The sequence below is a fragment of the Diadema antillarum genome, unplaced genomic scaffold (genome assembly GCF_040938485.1).
Source record: "Diadema antillarum isolate AM-2024a unplaced genomic scaffold, OU_Dant_1.0 seq00000676_RagTag, whole genome shotgun sequence".
In the NCBI taxonomy this organism is placed as follows: Eukaryota; Metazoa; Echinodermata; class Echinoidea; order Diadematoida; family Diadematidae; genus Diadema; species Diadema antillarum.
In genome coordinates, this window is record NW_027271582.1 from 877,098 (window position 1) to 898,944 (window position 21,847).

At 37.3% G+C, this 21,847-nt stretch overlaps 1 protein-coding gene across 1 annotated transcript; it reads right to left on the reverse strand.

Annotated features, from left to right (window-relative positions):
- Positions 1 to 1,837: 1,837 nt before the first annotated feature.
- On the reverse strand, positions 1,838 to 20,735 carry LOC139737031 (uncharacterized). The gene is made up of 8 exons (XM_071647710.1): positions 20,696 to 20,735; positions 12,572 to 12,727; positions 9,920 to 10,102; positions 8,529 to 8,585; positions 7,499 to 7,663; positions 6,969 to 7,106; positions 4,591 to 4,669; positions 1,838 to 3,458 (listed from the first exon to the last, which is right to left on the reverse strand). The coding sequence occupies exons 2-8, from the start codon at positions 12,701 to 12,703 to the stop codon at positions 3,448 to 3,450; spliced, it is 765 nt and encodes a 254-aa protein (XP_071503811.1). The 5' UTR covers positions 12,704 to 12,727; positions 20,696 to 20,735; the 3' UTR covers positions 1,838 to 3,447.
- Between the last annotated feature and the right edge of the window lie 1,112 nt (positions 20,736 to 21,847).

Below are 21,847 nucleotides of genomic sequence, written 5' to 3' on the forward strand. Positions count from 1 at the left end.
TAACATTTCCGTCAATGAAAAATATCTACTCCGGTTGTAAATTGTAAGTAGGGCCCAAAGGGAGCATCTGTATGCATTCACATGCGTTGTTCAGACGCCTCAGTCAGTTAGTAGATTGATTTATAACGGTGGATCCACATGCACAAACACACAGACAGGCAGACAGATACAAACATAAACAGTTGCACGTTCCTACAGTCGTTTATTGTTTGCTGTGTATGTGTCTTTGTATGTGTGTGAGTGTGTGTGTGTGTGTGTGTGTGCTCGCGCTTGCGCTGTCAGTGGTTTTGATTTATTTTTCCCTATCGTCCTTACAGAGCAATGCTATCATCTATTATCATTCAAAACAAATCAATTGTTAGATAATCAGAGTTTTTACTTCCATTTTTATCGTCTTAATATGTAGGCCTATTGATTGGAATGGCCTAATAATTGTCGTTGTTATTATCAATGAACATAATCATGATTTTATTTGATGAACGTGATTTGATTAATGAAGTATTGATTTAGAATACAGTATGTGTGTCTGTGTGTATGTTTTTGTGTGTGTGTGTGTGTGTGTGTTTTCTAATTATGCATTCTTTGAACAACATTGATACATCTGTAAGATCACTGGTATAAATATATTCCTTCGCTGAGAAAAATAATCAAACATAAGTTATGATGCAAATATGTATGAAAGTATGCATTTAGTTAATTAAGTACACGTAACTAGTATGATGTAATTGTTGTTGTAACCCTTCACGCACTGCTTTTTAGCATTCCTCCCCATTTCCACCATTTCCGTATACTTACAATATTATTATGTACTATGATGAAATTTAGGAATTCAATTTCTGTAAAATATTTATATGTCTCTGTGTGAAATGGAAAAATGAATGAATGAATTAATCAAAATAATACACACTACACATTACCACCTCACATACACTATTACATATACATATATATATATATATATATATATATATATATATATATATATATAATATGTGTGCGTGTGTGTGTGTGATGTACATACATAAACATACAGCTGTATATGATTACATAAAATACAACTCAATAAATAATTCAAATTGCAAATAAATCTGTTTCTACTGCTTTTATTTCAATATGAATTGGTACAAAAACCTAGTCGTTTTTCTTTAAATTCAGCAACAGCATTAATACACCATTTACAATTGTCTCACCTTTGTCTATTTTCTCGTTACTTTCTTTTTTTGTTACATTGGACAAACAAATTATAAGTCGTGACAACCACGAATGAATGCTCATAGAAAATTGCATTAGGGCCTACCTGTACCCAAGCAAATTTAATCTGACAATAGGAAAGATAGTCACAATCAGTTCCATTGATGTGGTATTTCAATCTAAACAAATCCATACGTTAACACACACACACACACACACACACACACACACACATACACACAAACTCAAACACATGATATATATATATGATATATATATATATATATATATATACAGTATATTTTGTATGACCGGACTTTCAAAATATCCACATGGTCTTTCTGGGAATTTTATTAATTTATAGCACTATTCAATAAAATGAGTGACCTTTCCGTTCATATTTTGGGATTCAGTCGAAATGGAGGATTGACCTACTGTACGGCATTTCACCAAAAAAAAAAAAAACAATATATATATATACATACATTGTCTTAACTCAAATTTTTTGTGGTTTGGTGACGCTGCCGGAGATAAGCCACTTGCATGCCCTCCCCCCTCATCTAACATAAAAGTTTGCAATTTAGATTGAGAATTAGACTTAGATTTCCAAATCATTTTTTTTTTTTTTTTTTTTTGGGGGGGGGGGGGCTTTATTTCTTTAAATCCACAGACCGTTGATTGTTTCTATACTCTGTTGACGCAGTCATTTTTCGTGGCGATATTTTATTTAGAATCGATTATGTTCTTTTTCCTTAATATGACAATGAAAGTACCAAAAAGGATTTTGAGCTTCACACACACACACACACACACACACACAAACACACACACCTCCTATATCTTGACTAAATGATTACTCTTCGAAAAAAAATGCTTTACTTGCAACAACAAAAAATGTATTTTACCACGTAAAGTAGCATTTAGTCATAATGTTCTACTTAGAACGTATGAGTATTTTTATGAATTCAAAAAAGGTGCGAGAAACGCGGTTTACAAATATTTTGCGTGATATATTCTAGAGAAAAAAAAAGATAAGGACATTACTCATATTTGCGCCAAACGCTTCCCTTAATAATAAGCCCAGCATTTACGACTTTGTTGCGTTGAATGAGCACTATGCTTGAAAGACGAACCCTGAAAGACCGTGTTCAAGTTTATAAACTGCAAAGAGAAAAAATCATGTGCAGTGTGTGCAGTCAAATATTTTCAGTCTGGAAGTTTGATGAAGCTAAGCCACAACCAAAACACACAGTTAAAATATAACTATTTGATCATGTAATAATATTTATAAAAGCTTAATATAGCTGACGTAGAACGTTGTAATGTACTACTACTTAGCATGACGCGAGTATAATTATTATATATCTATAATATCATATATCCAATTCTTGATTACCATATAATAAGCACATTGAATTATGAAGCAAAAATCTGCATTATGAACACAAGCAGGAAAAGAGAGAGAAATTATGGTAAAAAGAAGAAATACAAACGGATTTCAGTTCAACCTTAACTCGTCGGAAAGCCTTTATATGTTTCTTTGAAACCACTACATGATCAATACTCTTTAAATGTGTCACATCAAATTATCAAAAATCTATTACAATGTTCTCTGTGTTCTAGAGGTGAGCCAAATGAAAGTGAAAAGTTTTTGTAATCATTTTTAAGTGATTCAGAACTGGGCAACGGATATCAAAACTTACTGATATTTTTTTTTTTCATCGTCGGTCTAACGATTCGATTTAGGATCGCAACTACAATGGATTTATCGCATACTGGATCTATATTCTAAGGTGAAGATAATTGTATCGTATGATGTATCCGAAGGACAGTAGAAAATTCACAAAGTAGAATCCATAATCAAGTTTTTATGATAGTTACACTGTTCTAAGTTTTTCGTATAGCATGTCTGGTCAGCGAGTATACTCGTACATCACCTCCCCGTAAGTACCACTTGGTGTAAAGTGGACACTTAACAGAAACCTCTTCATATAATCAGCTCTCTTTAATAACGTACCAATATGTAAGTACCACATTGTGCACGACAGGTGTCACTGCTATCTTTTTAATCTATATACAGAGCTTGAAACAAGGAGAAAATAGGCCAGAGAAACCAAAAGGGGTCTCAGTAAGCTATGGAGCTATAACGCTTAAACGAGCCTTTTTATATGCTTGCTCACAAAACGAACGTAGAATCAGACACATCCGGTTCAGCCTCGTCTGTCCTCTACACCGTCAGCAGTTCTCGAATTCTCCTTACGCCTTGGCTGCATGAATAAATGAACGAGTAATTAAACAGGAGTTTAAATCAATGACGCAACTTTGCAAATAAAAGAATGGCTGAATTACAACATATCAATAACACCTGAAATCTTTTATAAAGTTAAATTCCGTACACATTTCAGCTAAGGTTTAATAAATAGACTGAAATAAAAAAAATGTAGATGTCAACTGAGAAGCTGACTTTAAAGTGAGACTTCTACACAGTTTAACAAAATAGTGATAATAGCAGCAACGACAAACAAGATGACGTCATCTTTATCAAGGACATCATCAATAAGATAGAATCTATAACTCAAGAGCTTCCTGTGATTTCGACAACAAACAGGATACTTAGTAAACTGTAACTATGCCTGACAGCTTGACACTTCAAGAATTTTGTTCTGTTTTAACCCATTGAGGACGGGCTGATTTTCCTACAACACGCGTTTCCCATAGACATCTGCCCGAGTATACTCGTGACTCGTCCTCAACAGGAATAAAATCAGTGACCGCGATGTCTAGAGATTTACCTGTTTACACGGTTCTATGAAGGTCTAGCTGCATGTATGATGTTATACATTTGAGTATATGAATATAAGAACGACCCAAGTCCATGGAAGACCATTTCGAGTAAGCTAAAAAAAAACTTCATATCTTTTTTGTTTGTCCAATAATATTCTATTTAACTGTGATGGGAAGGCAACATTGTATATACAAATTAGAACATATATTATTATGACAATTAACATTAACATTAATTGTGGAGACGCCATTTTGTGTGATGGACTTGGGTCGTTCTTTGATTCATATGGACTTGGGTCGTTCTTTGATTCATATACATGATATTCTGCTATAGAGATGAGAGAAGGTCGACAGAGGGCGCTATAATATGAATGTAAGAATGACCCAAGTCCTTCATTCTTACATTCATATAACATTTAACTCATTTATTTCAGGCACTTCCGGGGGTAATTAGGACTTATCATTTACACACAAGATGAGTCCATGCATAAGCTACAATTTCCCATGTCAAACTGAATTTGGCCAAAAATTGGACTTGGGTCGTTCTTATATTCATATATTCATTTACTACTTTTTGTTTAATGTTTCAATTTGTAAATTGTATTAATGTAATACCTGGGTAGGCCTGGGCAGGGGGTTGAGCCGGCTGTACAACAAACTGCTGCTGAGGCTGGGGCTGGCCGGTGTAGTAAGTCTGCACAGAAACAAGACGAGACAAACCAAAACGAAACATATCAGCAAAGCGGATAGAAAACTTCCAGAATATTGTATAATAAGGACACAGATTGTCACATATTATAATGATGAAGATGTATTCTGAGCTTTTTTTTTTCATTCAATCAGATGTCTTATACAGGGGCGGATCCAGGAATTCCGTAAAGAGGGGTGCGTTTACAAAATTAAAGGGGGCGCGCGCACGCCTCCCCCATTTTTTTTTCAATTTCTTTTGTTTCAACAAAAAATACGGGGGGGGGGGGCGTGCGCCGGTTGCGGTCCTTCCTGGATCCGCCACTGCTTATATCAATAGACTAACTGGAAACAGATGAATATAACACGATGTGTGTCTTAATGATAATCAGGAGAGGAATTTTCCTCTTATGTTTTACCCCCTTACATAATATAAATTCAGTTCAATTCAATTCAATATAATTTAATTTAATTCAATTATTTTCATTCTCTTTTTTCCCAACAAAACTTAATACAGAGTAAATCAGGAATTGTATCATAGGCATAATAATATATACATTAGAAAGTGCGAATATAAGAATACATACTGTATGATCCATAGAAACATATATTTAAAATATAACACATCTACACGCGCGCGCGCGCACGTATCATTGGATGCTTTCATCAGGCACCATCATGCAATGTTCTGTATATGTATAATATATGAAGAGTTTGTTCGCAAAAACCGATAAGTCCATACTTGCCAAATAGAGATATTTGCGATAACAGGTCAAGAAAAATAAAGAGAATAATAAGAAAATTGTTGCTTCTTTTGACCATAACTTCAAAAATGTACCTTTACATGTAGTGACCAATATATCATTCAAAAGGTATTATTTTGTACTTTATGACAGAGACCGTACTTCAAAATCTTAAAAAATGGACTTATCGGTTTTTGCGAACAAACTCTTCATATAATGTACTATAAAATGGGTTCAAGAATGTAGCCAATTGGAAGCGCTGAAATGAATCACGTGTGCGTGCATTGATTTCTCACTAACATGTACGGCCTGACGTCACAATGTTTACACTAGCAGTGCGCACTCAATCAGTTGTTACAAGTGCGTCGCGCGCTACTATACGCGCTGTCAATCCTGTAAACAACTTCTAGTTCGGGCTTCCGGCCGGCCTTTCTTGTGTGCATAACATGTGGCGTACGTATACTCTTATACGTACAGTACTTATGTGTGCGGGATTTCCGAGTGCGACGTGCGTAAATGTTTGGGACGAACATCTTCGGACATCTTGACTCTTGAGCGAGTGCTACATGTAGCTGACTGGTATTGACCTACAAAGGTACATGAAAAATGCTGTTAGTTTTCGACCCATTTTATAAAACAAATGATGCGCCTCGTGCATGTTGCACCATTGTCAATACTCTCGAGTGCGCTGCACCTTCACTAACGCACTCTATCCTGTGCATTATTTGTATATTAACTGATTTCTTCAATACCCTGACTTTGGGTGACATAAGAAAATAAAAAGATAAAAAACATTGTCAAACATTGTCATTGTCATTGTCAGTATTATCCATTGTGCTTTACTGTTGGTTTGTAAATAATGTAAATAGTTGTGAAGTGTATGTTTTTTAGCATTCGTGTTATTACACTGTACCTTGATTTGATTTTTCTCCAATACCCTATATTTGGGTGACATGGGAAAATAAATACATTGTCATTGTCATTGTCATTGTAATTGTGATTGTGATGGTGATTGTGATTGGCATTGTCATTGTCATCAGCAATAAAACTCTGATGGACTTCTAATTTCATCTTCCTGTGTTATTAAATACATCTTTATTCCTCATACTAAACTGCATTTTCACTGAACTTTTCTGGCCACAGCTATATATATGCGGTTGCCAAGAAAATGAATACCAAACACCAAATGACATTTAAGCTTGCCATTTCAATCATCATTATCTGAGAGTAATTGCCTGTTTATGTCCATTTTTTTTTTTCAAATCAAGGCATTATTATAAGTTCAATGCCATTGACCCCTGCCCTAGGTCTTTCGAAATTTGCCCACAAACTCATTAGGGGATGAACGCCTTATTTGTTTGTTATTTGTTCGTTGTAGTTGTTTTTATGGGGATGTTAATCAGGGCCCAAGGACCTAGAGATGAACAGATGGATGAGAACCCTACCCACCCCACCCACTCCTCCCCCCCCCCCCCCCTACACACACACACAAATAAAAAAGCCTTGAGCACACTTGGGTGGCGAGGCACCAGTACACACATGAAGGAAACGATGTAAACTTACCGTGGTGGTGGTTGTGGTGGTAGTCGGAGAGGCGCAGCAGCAGCGCAGACCACCGCAGCAGATGGCGGAAGCAACGATAGCGACCACGAACTCCACAAAGGCCGCGATAGCCAGGATGGAGTGGACAGCAACGGCGCCCTTTATGGAATGAAGAAAAAAAAAGCATTAAGGCATAGAGGCTACAATCGGGTTAAATGATATAGATGACAAAGTAATTTTGCATTATAGTTATAATAATAATTATATACACACAAAGGTGCAACACCTTGATACAAATAATTGCACTTCAGAATATGATTAATATTGAATATGATTTGACCGTTGTTCATTAGTCTCTGATACAATTAAGTTGACAGGAGTTATACGTGCAAAGGTAAACTTTTGATCTACAAACCGTTGTTTAACAATAACGAACAGGATTTTGCTCCTTTTTGCTTCAGTCTGAGCATCTAGCACTTTGGTTTTGATTTTGATTTAATCTTTGTTTTACATGACATGGGGTAATCCCTCGCTATAGAGCTGCAACTCACCGAATTGGTTTCGTAGTCACAAGTGTATCTGCTGCCATAGTAACTGCTATAGACGTAATCGCAAGTGTAGTAGAAGGATGACACTCCAGCTGCCGCCCCTTCGTAGCCGATCATCCCAACGGCCTCCAGACAGCAGATGATGGACATTACCAGGTATGCCACGACCTATGGAAAACAACGTGAAATGAGTTGAGTTGAGGTGCGTTGAGTTGGGTTGAGTTGAGTTGAGTTTATTCATTAAACCACGGTTTAAAAATCTTATACTATCAGCTATGAAATGTTTTCTAGCAAATCCATGAAATGATAGCATAAGAAATGTAACAAAAACATAACATCGAAATCATAAAATGAAGAGAATGCAACTTAAAAGATATAAATGATCAATAAAAAACATACAAAAAGTAAAATAAAAAACTGGAATAGGTTACCTATAAGTACAGATAAACGGAGGGTATTGAAAAAATATTATGACAGCAATTACAATAACATTATCATTGTACTCATCGTAATATTCATCAGTGATGTTGTTATTATTACTATCATCAGCATCATTTCATTGCTATCGCTACCATTTAAACTTTCATAAAGATAACATTCAAATTTCATTACAAATACTTCTAATTCAACAGTACGCATGATTTCACCGTATAGAATTGTGCAAATTACGTTACAGCATCAACTCGTCATTTTGCTCTCATTATGATTCAGAATTGTAAGTATACTCGTGTAGAGAAATCTCTGCCATTACTAAGATGATAAACGCGCAACCCCGGGGGAAAAAAAACCCCGGATGTTCCCTTCAATGCCGAGGTAAAGAATCATCGTTAAAATTTCTTCCGTTTTGTTTTCTTTCTCCATAGAGGGAAATTTTCAGATACTTTTCAAATCGATTATTCGTGTTATATGGTCCTGAGTAGAAACAGAAAACATATCTGTATATTTGAATACACCAACAATCTGCAATTAGCACTTTACTCATATTTCAACACTGTACTTTCGAAAATATGCAAATGATAAAAAGAAAACATACCACTCCAGTCTGTCTTCTCTTGGAGCAAATTCCAAGGATCCCGGTGGGCATGAAAAACTATGGCACAAAGGATAAAAGTTTCGAATATTAATAAGTGAAATAAATGTCGCTCGATGTCTTCAATAAAGAGAGATCGAGAGAAAAGGGGGTAAAAAAAGGAAAGAGACCTGCGTAGCTGACAACAACAAAACAAATTATTCATGAAAAAAGCATAATGTCATTTTATGTACATTTCTTGTACCTTTTGATGAAAATGTATTAATACGGTTATAAATTCACTGAAAATATTTGATAGCATCTTGGTGTCCCCCTCCCCCCCCCCCCCCCCACAACACAGGACAAACGGGGATGATCTGGTATGGTTCAGTGTATTAGACCACAGGTTACCAATCAAGAGGTTCTTGGTTCAAGTCCCTTGGTTGTGTAGCTGATGTACTTGTTCCTTATAGCCTGGTCCATCGGAAGGGACTTTTTAAGGTCAAAGTTCAAAGTTTAAATTTAGTTTTCATTTCCATCAAATAAGCAGAGAAATTTTATTATACAATTTCACTTCATTTCATTAATTTATCTATGCACGGCAACATATTTCATTCCGAAAACTGTTCTTCCACAGGTCCGTGCGGATAAAATACAACAAAGATATACAGAAATGAAAAACAATGTATATTAGCAGAACATCATTTTTAATAATCGCAAAAACGTAAATGAGCAAAATACGTAGATCCTGTACGGGTGCTCGCTTACAAATATCCAGTGTACATCCTTAGGAGCCGTGATCGTACAAATTATCATTTCAATTCAACGTCCCCCACTTCGTATAGTTTGTTTGTTTGTTTGTTTTTGTTTGTTTGTTTGTTTGTTTTGTTTTGTTTTGTTTTTTTTTGGGGGGGGTTGGGATTTCCAACGAGTGATGGAGACAATTAAAGTCTGAAGATGAGCTCGCATAAACTTAACGATTTTGAAGAAAAAGCTAATTGCAATCAAGAGATTTGCAGTATGCCAATGGTATATCAAATAAACCTCCGTTTCGTGTGGAATGTGGAATTTCCTCGTTCATGTCATTATTGCATGATTCAGTTCATTACAGCTACATAACATGTTTATGATATCTACCACTGGGTCATCTTTATTCAGTTAATTATAGTTGTAATGAACTTTCATCTGTTCAACACCTCTGTAGTAGTATACAAAAACTTTGAGTTGAAAAGACAATCGTCATCATCATCATCATCATCATAGTCATCATCGTTGTCATCCATTGTCATCCATTGTCATCACTGCGATCTCTATGTACCATGATCACCATCATCATCACAGCCCACCAGTTTCATCACCATAGCCACCATCCACCACCATTTCCATAACCGCATCATCGTCACTACGATGCCTACCAAAATGCCCGACCAGATGCCGTAGCCAGAGTACCAGATCCCCGGAAAGGCGTAGGACACGCCTCCGAGGATGATGGAGAGAACGGCGACAATTGTTTGAATCACCCCGGTCACAAATCCGCCGTTGGCGTTGAATTTTTCGGATATCCCGCTGCAGCAACCTTCGTTGGACGGAGGGGCACCCTGAAGGAGAAAAAGACCAGCAAAATCACTCCTTACTACTAGTAATTGAGAAACAAAAACAGCAATTGCGATTGCGGAGCTGTTTTGTTGTTGTTGTTGTTATTGTTGTTGATGTTGATGTAATCATCTTGTTGAGGTTGCTGTTGACACATTTTCAACACTGCTTCGGATTTGTTTGAAACTTACAATCGTCTGAAAGAGGTTGTTCAGTTGCCAATTCCAATATTAGTGCTTCAAAATAGTTCTAAAATTGATTGAGACAATGTAATTATATGATAACGGTACCCTTCACTATGGGGTGCCGCGGACACACTTGAGTTTTTTACATGCATGTCAGGACAAAGTGCTCAATATACTCATAGAATAGCTGTGGAAAGATGAATGGATATATACGTAGATACAGTTAGATGGATTGACAAACAGATAGATATATAGCTAGATAGATAGATAGATAAATAAATAAATAAATAAATAAATAAATAATAGGTAGATAGATGGATAGATAAATAATAAATAGGTACAGTGTAGATAGATAGATAGAGAGATGGATGGATGGATGGATAGATAATTAGATAGATAGATACTGAAAGAGAGGAGAAAAGGGGGAAGAGAACGAAAGATTTATCCAGCATGGATGACGTCCCTTTACCATAGAGCTAAATTGCTTTTAAGAGATGAATACGTGAAAATCTGATATTTTAAAATAAATAACCAACCACTATACGCCATGCCTATCATCGAAATGACTAAAAAAATGCATTGTGCATGGCTTTTTATCTAACCAATGAAAGATATGTTTTCTAATCCCCTTCTTAACTTGTAACCATTAACATGGCAAAACACAAAAGCTCAGTGACCTTGAGCAATGATTATTATCAAAAATGGGCTTTAGAATCTCTGCAATCTGATTGGTCAATTGTCATGCATTGATTTGTATTGATCAACACTGAGCCATGCGTCCGGTAAAATCAGAACGCATGGCTCAAGTCTTGTATAGTGTTGTAGGTGTACCGGACGCATCGATGGGGAAAATGGTTATATTTCATGAATTTACGGGCACATTTTCTAACACAAATGACAGAATGATGCAAAGGCCTATTTCGTGGATCAGTGAGAATTCGATGCTCCCGTTTAACTTTGGAAGAGTCTAAAACCCATTCGCTGCGCTCGTGGGTTTAAACAGTTCCAAAGTTAAACTCGTGCATCCTTATCTCACCGATCCACTCTGTCCTGTGCATCATTTTCATACTATTACGCAATACATTATAAAGGGGTCATGTCAGCATGAATGCTGATTCCATCACCAAGACCACGCCCACGTCTACTTGGATCTTCTTTTTTACCTCTCGGAAAACACGTACTTTTCAGCATTGATAATGAACTATCAATGTTTTCATTCCCCTTTTAACACTGATGTCTGTTTCTATAGACAGGTTTGGGGCGATTCTTATGCCCATCTCTATTTCAGCCAAAATGGGTGGGGGGGGGGGGGGGGGCTTCAGTATGCTTAACAGTAGTTAGCACCTGACTCATTGCATTTAACCCGTTGAATGATTTTTTTTTTCTTATTTTGGAATCCCCCTCCCAGTTATGGCCGACATAAAGTCAAGTGAAAACATTAATTCAGGAGTATATAGAATGATTATGACCGTGGTGTGATGAATATACATATTTCTTTTGTCAAAAACACATAGATCCATATTTTTGTACCTTCACATACATGCACACACACGCACACACACACACACACACGCGTATGTATCCTTCAAGATTTTTATACAATCATTATTTACATATAAACATGCATTCATTTGTATTGTTTATATTTCTTACATATTTATTTTCAATTGACACATATTTATACACCCGCATATATCATATGCACACCACATCCAATACAATGTTGACTCGTACAGATTAATACTTCTTTGATGTTATGTATCTATGACAATGATAATGATATTGTATCGCTGTATATTTTTTTTGTATGTCTATCATGTCTATGTATCTATGCTACAATGTATGTGTGTGCTTTGTATAATATGTATAATGTATTGATGTAACCGGATATGCATTCAAACATACCAATTATCAATTGACACATATTATCTATACACCCGTATATAACAATTAAGCACACCACATCCAATACAATGTTAACTTATACAGATTAATATTTCTTGATGTTATATATTTATGACAATGATAGTGATATTGTATTGATTTATATCTTTTGTATGTCTATCATGCCTATGTATCTATGTTACAACGCATACGTGTGCTTTGTATATTATGTATATAACCGGATATGCATGCAAACAAATTTCCAGAAACGGACAATAAAATTGAATTGAATTGAATTGAATTGAATTGAATTGAATTGAATTGAATTGAATTGAATTGAATTGAATTGAATTGAATTGATAACTTACAGCGTTTTAAGACGGGTCTATACTATCGTCAACTTACCTGGACTACGTAGTTCGTCTGCATAGGCTGAGCTTGCGCGACCACCACTGTTTGACCGGCAGGGGGCGGCATGTAGACCGGGGGCTGCTGCTGTGGCGGGTAGGCCGGGTAGGCTTGCTGCTGCGGCTGCATTATGACAGTTATAACGTGCGGTTGCTGTTCGGGAATAATAAACATTCAAGTGTTATTAAGTCATTCTAGGCTCCCAACAACATACTCATGACTATAAAACACTTTTTCCTTTATCACTTTTGTTTTATTCGCTAACTCCCTTGTTTATGTTTCTGTGATTTTGTTGTTTTAATCACGCAAATCAGCGTACATAATGTGACTTTTTATGATTGTTCTATGTAAAGATTAATAAAAAAGATGAACACATCATGGGGGCCGTTGTGAACACTGGTGAAGAGATTTAAACATAACAATTTCTGATGACATAATGTGCCCATGTTATGTAAGGAACATAAAGATTGATCTATAGGGGTGTATTAGGTAAGGCACGGAGAGGAATAACATTGAAAATAAGAGACGTCCAGAGGGAAAGAGAAAAACGAGCGAAAACTGTGGAGGAGGCACTTTAATGCAGACAGAAAGATAGAAAACTTTAAAAGTTGTGTGAAAAATTTTGCGTTATGTGTTTATTTAAGTTACGATGACATTTCATTGGGTGGTAGAAGGCAAAACGGCCCACCCCATGTTCTTTCTTGGGTATGTATGCCTTGAAAAGGGCCTACCCACTCCCGACGTTTCGGCAAGCAGGTTCTTTATGTTTTCCAGAAAAGGTAAAGCAAGAAGAATGAGAATGAAATAGAAGAGACGTGCAGAAGGAAAGAGAAAAACAAGTATGAAAAATAGTGGAAGAGAGACGTAGATACTAACAGAAAGAGAGAACAACTGGAATGACTTGCCGTTTGCTTGAAAACGGCAAGAAACATGTTTTTCCGAAACGTCGGGAAATGGGTAGGCCTTTTTTCAGAGTCACATATACACCCAAGAAGGGGATGGTGCACCATTAATTAAGCCTTCTATACACCACCCAACGTTCCATTACCACGAAACCCTTCAAAGAATTCACGATGACATTTCGTATTGCGCCAAGTTTGACGTCAGCAATTTCTTTGTAGATATTTTCTTTTACACAGTACTTCCGTCTTTAAAACATTACAAAGCTGTCCAAGGTTTCCACAATAGCCATTCCGTGAGAAGCAGTCCTTTACATTATAAAAGGACCTTCAAGCTCCTTGTGTACACTATTCTATACGGGACCATCAGTCATGATCATCGGAAGAATAATGCACACACGATCGCTGCGTATCAGAGCGTATAATACATTTCAGATCTTGAAATCTTCCAGTCTCGATGGGAAAATCCCAGACCGGTTTTAAAGCTAGTCTGACAAGAAAGAGCTTTTTTCACAGATAGCGCTGAAATTTGATCGAAAACGGCTTAAACGAAAGGGCGTTATAAAAATTAATGTTAGAGATAAGCTAGATATCGTAGAACATTTCTCGAACAGTTTGATACAAAATTATGATATGCAAATAAAATGAGCTGTTGATGTCATCACTTGGCAGTTTTCAATAGATCTTGTACAAAAATTCCATTCTTCTGCTATAATTCTGTAGAATATAATGTTTTTTCCTGGCTGAACTTAACTTCAAACTAATGATCAGTCAGATAATAGGATTTGAGAGAGGGGTATGATTGCGTGTGAGCAAAACAAAGATGAACGCTACCTTATGAAAATTACAATCAGATTTTCGCATTGATAACACCCAACGTGATTAAATGCTACTTGAGGGTCTTAAAATATAACATCTTAGCTCTATTTTGCAGAAAACCCCATTCAATTTGGTTAAGTGGTCACCGAGAAATGTGGGTTGTTGTAAAGCATGTCATGACTTTGATTCTTCCACGTCTAGCACTTGGATGCTCTTGTGTGTGAACACAATAGACAGAACTTGGAGGGAAGAGATTCCCGACTTGCTCTACAAAATTCCTCATTTCTCTTTTGACCACTGAAGCAAATCGAATGGGGTTTTCGGTAAGATGTGGGCAATGAGTTATATTTTCATACCCTGAATTTGCATTTGGATTTATTTATTATTTCTAAAGTTATCATGGCAGAGGGTCCCGTTGTATTCTTTTTTCTTCTTTTTTTTTTGGGGGGGGGGGAGGACATACGGTACAGTTGAACCCAACTTTTGAATCTTCTCAATTATAATCCCTCCAGACAGGGAGGGGGACCCTGCTCCAGATGTCAGTAGTAAGGAGAAAGTGGAAGAAAGGATCGCCGAGTGACTGTTACCTTGTACATAAAGCAAGCTTTAGATCTGCGACGCGAACGCTAAGATGGCACTAATTAGGTAGAAAATAATAGTGTTCTGCGCATGCGCGAGACAGCTGCAATATCTCCATTGCCCATCGCTGCATTCGCAACGCAGATTTTTTAAAAAACCTGGCTAATAATGAAATTCCCCAGATGTTTTCATGTCTTTTTCTGCATTGAACGATGGAGCTATATAACCGCTGTGTTGGAGTAACAAGACTTCAAATGACTAAAAGAAATAACGCGCCGTATATGGAGAAACGTTGGCTGCTCTCCTGGAGATTTACTGTCATTTGCAGTATTGTGTGCAAAGTACCCAAGATATGGATGAATGCCACCTTTGTATATCAATTCACCATATCTGACAAAAGATACACAATGGATCGTGTTTACGCGTTTCAGCTAAACCTCCACGCCTTTTCGCTATCTAGAGCCACACATTCCACATTTCCCTCGCTCTCTTGCACATGTTATATCAGGTCTCACGCATGTAAACAATTCTCCATAGACACGAGTGTTTAAAAAAAACATGTATGAAATCATACGAAATGCCCCCCCCCCCTTCCTTAAAATGGATATCTTCGTGTTTCATATTCGCATGTCAGATTTCACAAAGTTCTTTGTGCATTCTGTTGAAAAACAAAGTGAAAATAAAGTTTGAATCAAAGTTTGAATATCAGCAATTCAAAAGACCAGCCTTTTCCATTCCAGTCCTGAAAGTTTCAAGGGGTTTGTGTGCATATGCACTCCTCTCAGAGGTTCCTAAGATTACGGTTATACCACTCCAAATTCCACTTGTTTTCTGAATACTGGTCGTAATTAATGTAGTTTCCCTAAGTTCAAAAGACAGCGTGTCCAGCCTCCAAATGAGGCGAACTGGGTAAAGGGATTCCGTCACATCAACTAAACATGATTCACTTCTCACAGGCTTGTATGGTATATTTCGTAAGAAGCCCCCCCCCCCCCCCCCCCCGCACACACACAATAGTTGTATAGGACTATACAACTTTGGTACGACAAGTAATGAGCCTTGGGTTGGGCCACTACCAAACTTACATAGATCATCCGTGAGGTTTGTAGTGATGCGCAAATGAAGAGTGATTCTATAACCAGGGAGGACGAGTGGGGATGTCTTTTCAAATGCCTTAAAGGCATAATTTACCTTTCGCAGATAAAACGAAAACCCAGCATTAGTGCTTTAAAATAGTTCTGAAATGTGAATTAGGATAGAAACAACCTTTGTAAAAATGTGAATCCGTATTATTGATGTTAAGTATTGTTAAATACACAAAATGTGAACAATAGTTATGATAAAATATTTCACAGACTTAACCATCTACATTTATGGTTTATGAAGAAAAATACTGATATCTCCTTCTATTTCCGGCTTTATTGCAAAAATTTTATATGATAGGATTTTTGTAATAAAACAGACCTACACAATTTAATACGCATCAAAGGATGTGATATCTTGACAATTTTTTAAATCGCTGCTCCCAAAGGTAAACTGGACCTTTAACAAACATGTTGGAAATAGGGAACCACTTGACCGAACCTGTCATCTACTGCTTTCCGGGCAGCGACACTATCACCAGGCTGTCCCTGGCTGCAGGCACTGACCCGATGGACTTGGAACACCCAAGCTTCGAAATTCCGATATTGTTTATTGTAAGAAGTCCAAGGCGGACAAGACATTAATGAAAGCAAGAGAATATTAATTTGACAAACATGTCGTTTTTTCCGACCTGTTTGTTAAATCATAGATCAGCAGTCGCGATCTTACAAATTTCATTTGTTGGATGGAGGCAAAACTGAGAAGAATTCACAGCTCAACCTTCACTTTTCTGCTTGATACTCTCTTCTTTTTAGATTAACGTTCTATCTTCCTTTCAGGAACGCATTTACTCTGACAGGAACCAGATCATAAATCAAGGCTCAAAATTATTTTTTCTTGTGGTTAGATTATAAACTCTCATCAAACACATCCGCAACCAACTAGGCCCCTTAACTTTGTTTGTTTGTTCATTTTTGTTAGCGAATTGGTTTTTAAAAGAGAAGAGAAGTGAATTAATGAGTATTATGAATGCCAGCTCCCCGCCCTCGCACCATTAGAGTTATAGTGTTTAGTAGCTCCATTGCTCGCATCATATAGTTTTGTGGTAAAAAAAGAGATAATAAATGAAAAGACGCCTGTCTATCCGTATTGATGTTAACGACCAGACCTGACATTTTGAGACTTGAGCAGCATAATTGTATCGCACGAAACTTTTAGTGATATTTATACTTCCCACAAAGATCTTTTGTACGATTATGGAATACGGATTGTTTAGATAGTCTGTTGGATGGTTGGTTTCATTGAGGTCATCAAGTATCAGTTTTAGGTTTGGAATTGTTGCTGTTACAGTTGGGATGAGAGAATCTTTCTTTTGCCCTCTTACATTCTCTTCGTGTACCGATGTTCATCGCCACATTTTATTTCTTTTTTCTTTATTATGCGAACATAATCTTCCAATGAAGAAAAAAAGCCATGAACATATTTTAAAGCAGCCAGCGGGAGAATCGATTAATCGAAATGATCATCGATACAATAGGCCTGATGACTGCTTGTCACGGGATGTCTTGCTATCCTAGACGCGGTTTACATTTAAGGATGTATTCTATTTTATATTATTTGCTTTGTATACGCTTTCTTCTTCTTTCATTTTTTTTTTTTTTTGGGGGGGGGGGGGTGTCGGGATGTGTTCAAAGAAGAGTTTTCCGACTGAAATTAAACTTAAAGGTCCCTGAAATCCAAATGCATGTTGATTTGTGTTGATTTTTGGTACCCTCAACACCACTTTTACAGTGAAACAAATATCTAGAAATATTCCATATATTTTTAACGATTTTTTATCTTCTATATTTCTTCAGATTGCTTGGGAACGCTAACAATATTCCTCAGATGACCTCATCTGCCAATCATTGATAAAGTACTGAAATGTTAACAAAAGACATTGAACTGCACCTTCCTCTCGACTCGGCAGTTATTTTTCCCTGTTTCCTTGTAGCTGGACTGATAAATGCAGTTTTATATATCCATCAATCTTTCTCTATGCAACGAATATCAGAAAAGGCGGTCGTATACTGTGCTGTCAAATACAAACACAAAACTTATATACCTATGTCACACAATGTATTAATACGATTAACACAAAACTACGAACAGAGGCTTTGGATGTTGCTAAATCTATAAGGAATAATATAATACATTTATGCTTGTGTGTATGCTTGTGTGTACGTATGTATGTATGTATGTATGTACAGAGGGAGTGACAGACAGGGGAAGAGATGATTATTTGAGATATTAAGAGACATGTCGGCCTCTCATCATAGATAATGCGAGCATTACACACACTGTCTTGCTTATTTTCACACGCGGCTGTTAGAGGTAACATGCATTATCGACCTACTCATTTTGTTTCTACATTTGTATTTCTTTACATCGTGCAGTCAAAGTGAAAATTTGAAAAAAAAAGGCGTGTAGTTTATGGTATTGCTCAAAATTCATACATGACGAGAATGAGAACCTGAAAACAGTTGTGCCGCCCGCCATCAACGTTCGGCTGGCGATGCCAACAACAACAACGACAAAGTGATTATACGATACAATAAGCCAGTTCGGGGTTCCAGTTTGCGCATGAGCAGAAAAAAGGTCATTTGTACTGAGAGACAGGTTGGTTTTTAAATTCACTGAGATAAGCATCTGTGATGTAATAATTATTCATGTAATCCTTGTAGCTGATGCTTGCCAGTGCATCCACCCGACAGCAAGCCTGATGTATGGCAATGTTGAAAGAAAAATGTTTGATAACGTATTCACTACAAATCAACGAAATGGATGCTTCCCCGAGTTTTGATTGATGTACCATTCTGGTCACCTGGTCTATGAAGGTCCATTCTTTGTTTGAATACGAATTCCATGAATTGCTATGTTGGGCAAGCTGATGTATTATGTCTCTTTGAATCGCATGAAGTGCCTGACCAACTGAAAATAAAGGAAGGTCATCTGTACCCATAAACACATGAGCTATCTCCGAACTGGCTTATCATTCGTTTTAGGCCACCATTCATCAATCAGCCATAGGGCTATACACTTCATTTACATGTACCGTGTTTCTTCGCAGTCTATTTACAGAAAGACCTAATAGGTCTGACGCGCATGCGCCAGCATGTTCACTACAATATCATTATAATATTGACTTCCCCCGCCTGCCGTATACCAAACGTATAGAGTTAGCCTGATTGGGAACTGAACTCATTTCAGTTTATACTGCATCAACTGAGCGCATCTAATAAATTCTTGCTAGCAAAATAAACACATGCCAACACGACCAACAATGTGTAAATACGTATTCTACATCAAGTTCGACATAATTAGTGAATGCCGCTAATCACGCATGAATGCGTCATGATGATTATGAGAGAGGAAATACACGACATAAAATATTTGGGTACTTTTATTTCTTTTTCTTTTCAAACGATGCTGCGTTTATCACGCACTCTTACAGGAACAGGAAGCCACGGTTAAGTTATGAGTAGAGAATTTCATTATCATTTTGAGCGACATGATAACGTGGATAGATTTACTTTGTATAGATGTGATGTGAAATGTGATGAGGCATAAGAATGTTTGGGGACTTTCATTTCTTTTTAAACGATGCTGCGTTTATCACGCAATCTTAAAGGAAGCCACGGTTAAAGGAATCGTACAGTTCTGGTTGAGACCTAATTTCAGGTTTCTAACATTTTTGGTGAGATAATGATAAACCTCTAATATAAAATATGAAAGAGCATGTAATTCTATGAGGAATTCAACGTTGATGAAAATTGGTTTTGAAATTAATGAGATATCCAAAAAAGAACGATTCTTATAAAGTGTGGGACAACACTTTATTACGATCGCTTTGTTTTACTTTGGATGTTTTTGGATGTTTCAGTCTATAATATTCCAAACCCGATTTTCGTGAAATAAACTTTGAATTCCCGGTAAAATAGTAATAGTATGCTCTGTACTATATCATAAGTGTTTTCTTGGTATCTCGCAAAAAGTTAAAAGCCCAATTCTCATCTCCACCAATACTGTACCATCCCTTTAACTTTATAGAGCATTTCGTTTGAGCAACATAATAAGGAGGATCATTGCTTGTTTTATAATAGATTTGAGAGCATAACTTAAAACCCCGGTAAAACGACAAGGTCGGAGGGCTCTGAAGCCCGATGTCTGTAATAACGCGTGATATATGGCAATGAACATATAGCTCTAAAAATGACGATTGCCAACGTCCATGCGACTGACTTTAAAGGTTTGTAATGACTATGAATAACTCACAGTTAGAATTAAAAAGGTGAGAGTGAGATGGTATAAAAACAAATCGTGGAAGACAAAGTATCTGCACAAAGAAAGTACAAGTATTTCATCGTTTTCGCGAGTCTTAATGACACTGTGTGACTCGTAAAGCTAGGAATATGGCGTGCACAGTGAAACCAGTCATGGAGCAATGAGGACAGGGCTGCCAGACAACCCGCGTTGTTTTACAGAGACTGCGTCGCCGATATAGAGCGTTCATGTCCCAAAGCAAGCCATATAGGTCAAGCAGCTCACTCTCTTCAGGGCGTGTCGCATACATACCAGCCATAACAAAATAATCGCAATCGAGGAATCTCATCTCAATCTCAATCTCTCAGAAGACTCTAAAGCATCACCAATTTCTCTTCACTTAACATTCGGACTGGAAGATAAATTCAAATACACTTACCAGATTCAGAGACGAAAAAAAGTACCTCCTCTGAAAAGCAGTGACAGGTTAGCAAAATGATCAAATGCTAATGACGGACGACACAGTCTCGATGAATTATTACACTGCGTAACGTCTATTTATATCCATCTCCGTCTGTTTTCCGTTCTAATGCTGCGCGCGCACACAGTGTGGGTCTGGCTTTGACCTCCCTGAACTTTGGACTGTCATCAGCCAATGGATTGGTATTTTCTCTCTCTCTCTTCAATTCTTCATATTCTGCTGATTTTTACTGAATATGCTGCATGCAGTACCAAGGAATAGACTGCCGTGCGTGCGTTTTCCCCGCCTTTTATTTCACTGTTGGAGAGTGTCGTCACGAAAAAATCAGTCGCAAAGACATATTGCTCAAAAACATTAGAATAACAAAAGCTGCAAAGAGACTCCGTGGTGGTATTCGTCAAGTTTCCTCAGTAGCCTTGTTCTATGAAATGCTCGAAAGGTTTAATTCTGCTAACGCGTCGAATTGAATTCCTGATGGGAATTGCTGTCAGTTTGCTTTCGAAAACAAAGCCGAGTACAGCAGCTCCCTAACAAAAAAAGTCCTGTGGTACTCCCTGTGGTACTTGTCGGTACCACACAATGTACCACACACTTGTAATGTTACCACAGGAACTGTGTGGTACTGTACCACAGGCTTGTAGGGTACTCCCTGTAGTACTTGTCAGTACCACACAATGTACCACATAAATAAATGTTACCACAGGAACTGTGTGGTACTGTTTTACAGGCTCATGTGGTACTCCCTGTGGTACTGGTTGGTACCACACAATGTACCACACAAATATATGTTAACACAGAAACTGTGTGGTACTGTGTCACAGGCTCGTGTGGTACTCTGGGATGTACCACATGGCAGTACCACAGGACATTACCACAGGAAAGTACCACAGGACAGTACCACAAGACAGTATACACACAAATTGTCCTGTGGTATTTTGGGACGTATACCACAGGACAGTACCACAGGACAGTACCACATGAATTGTCCTGTGATATTTGGACATACCACAGGAGAGTACCACAGGAAAGTACCACAGGATAGTACCACAGGACAGTACCACACGACTTGTTCTGTGGTATTTTAGGACGTACAACAGGACAGTACCACAG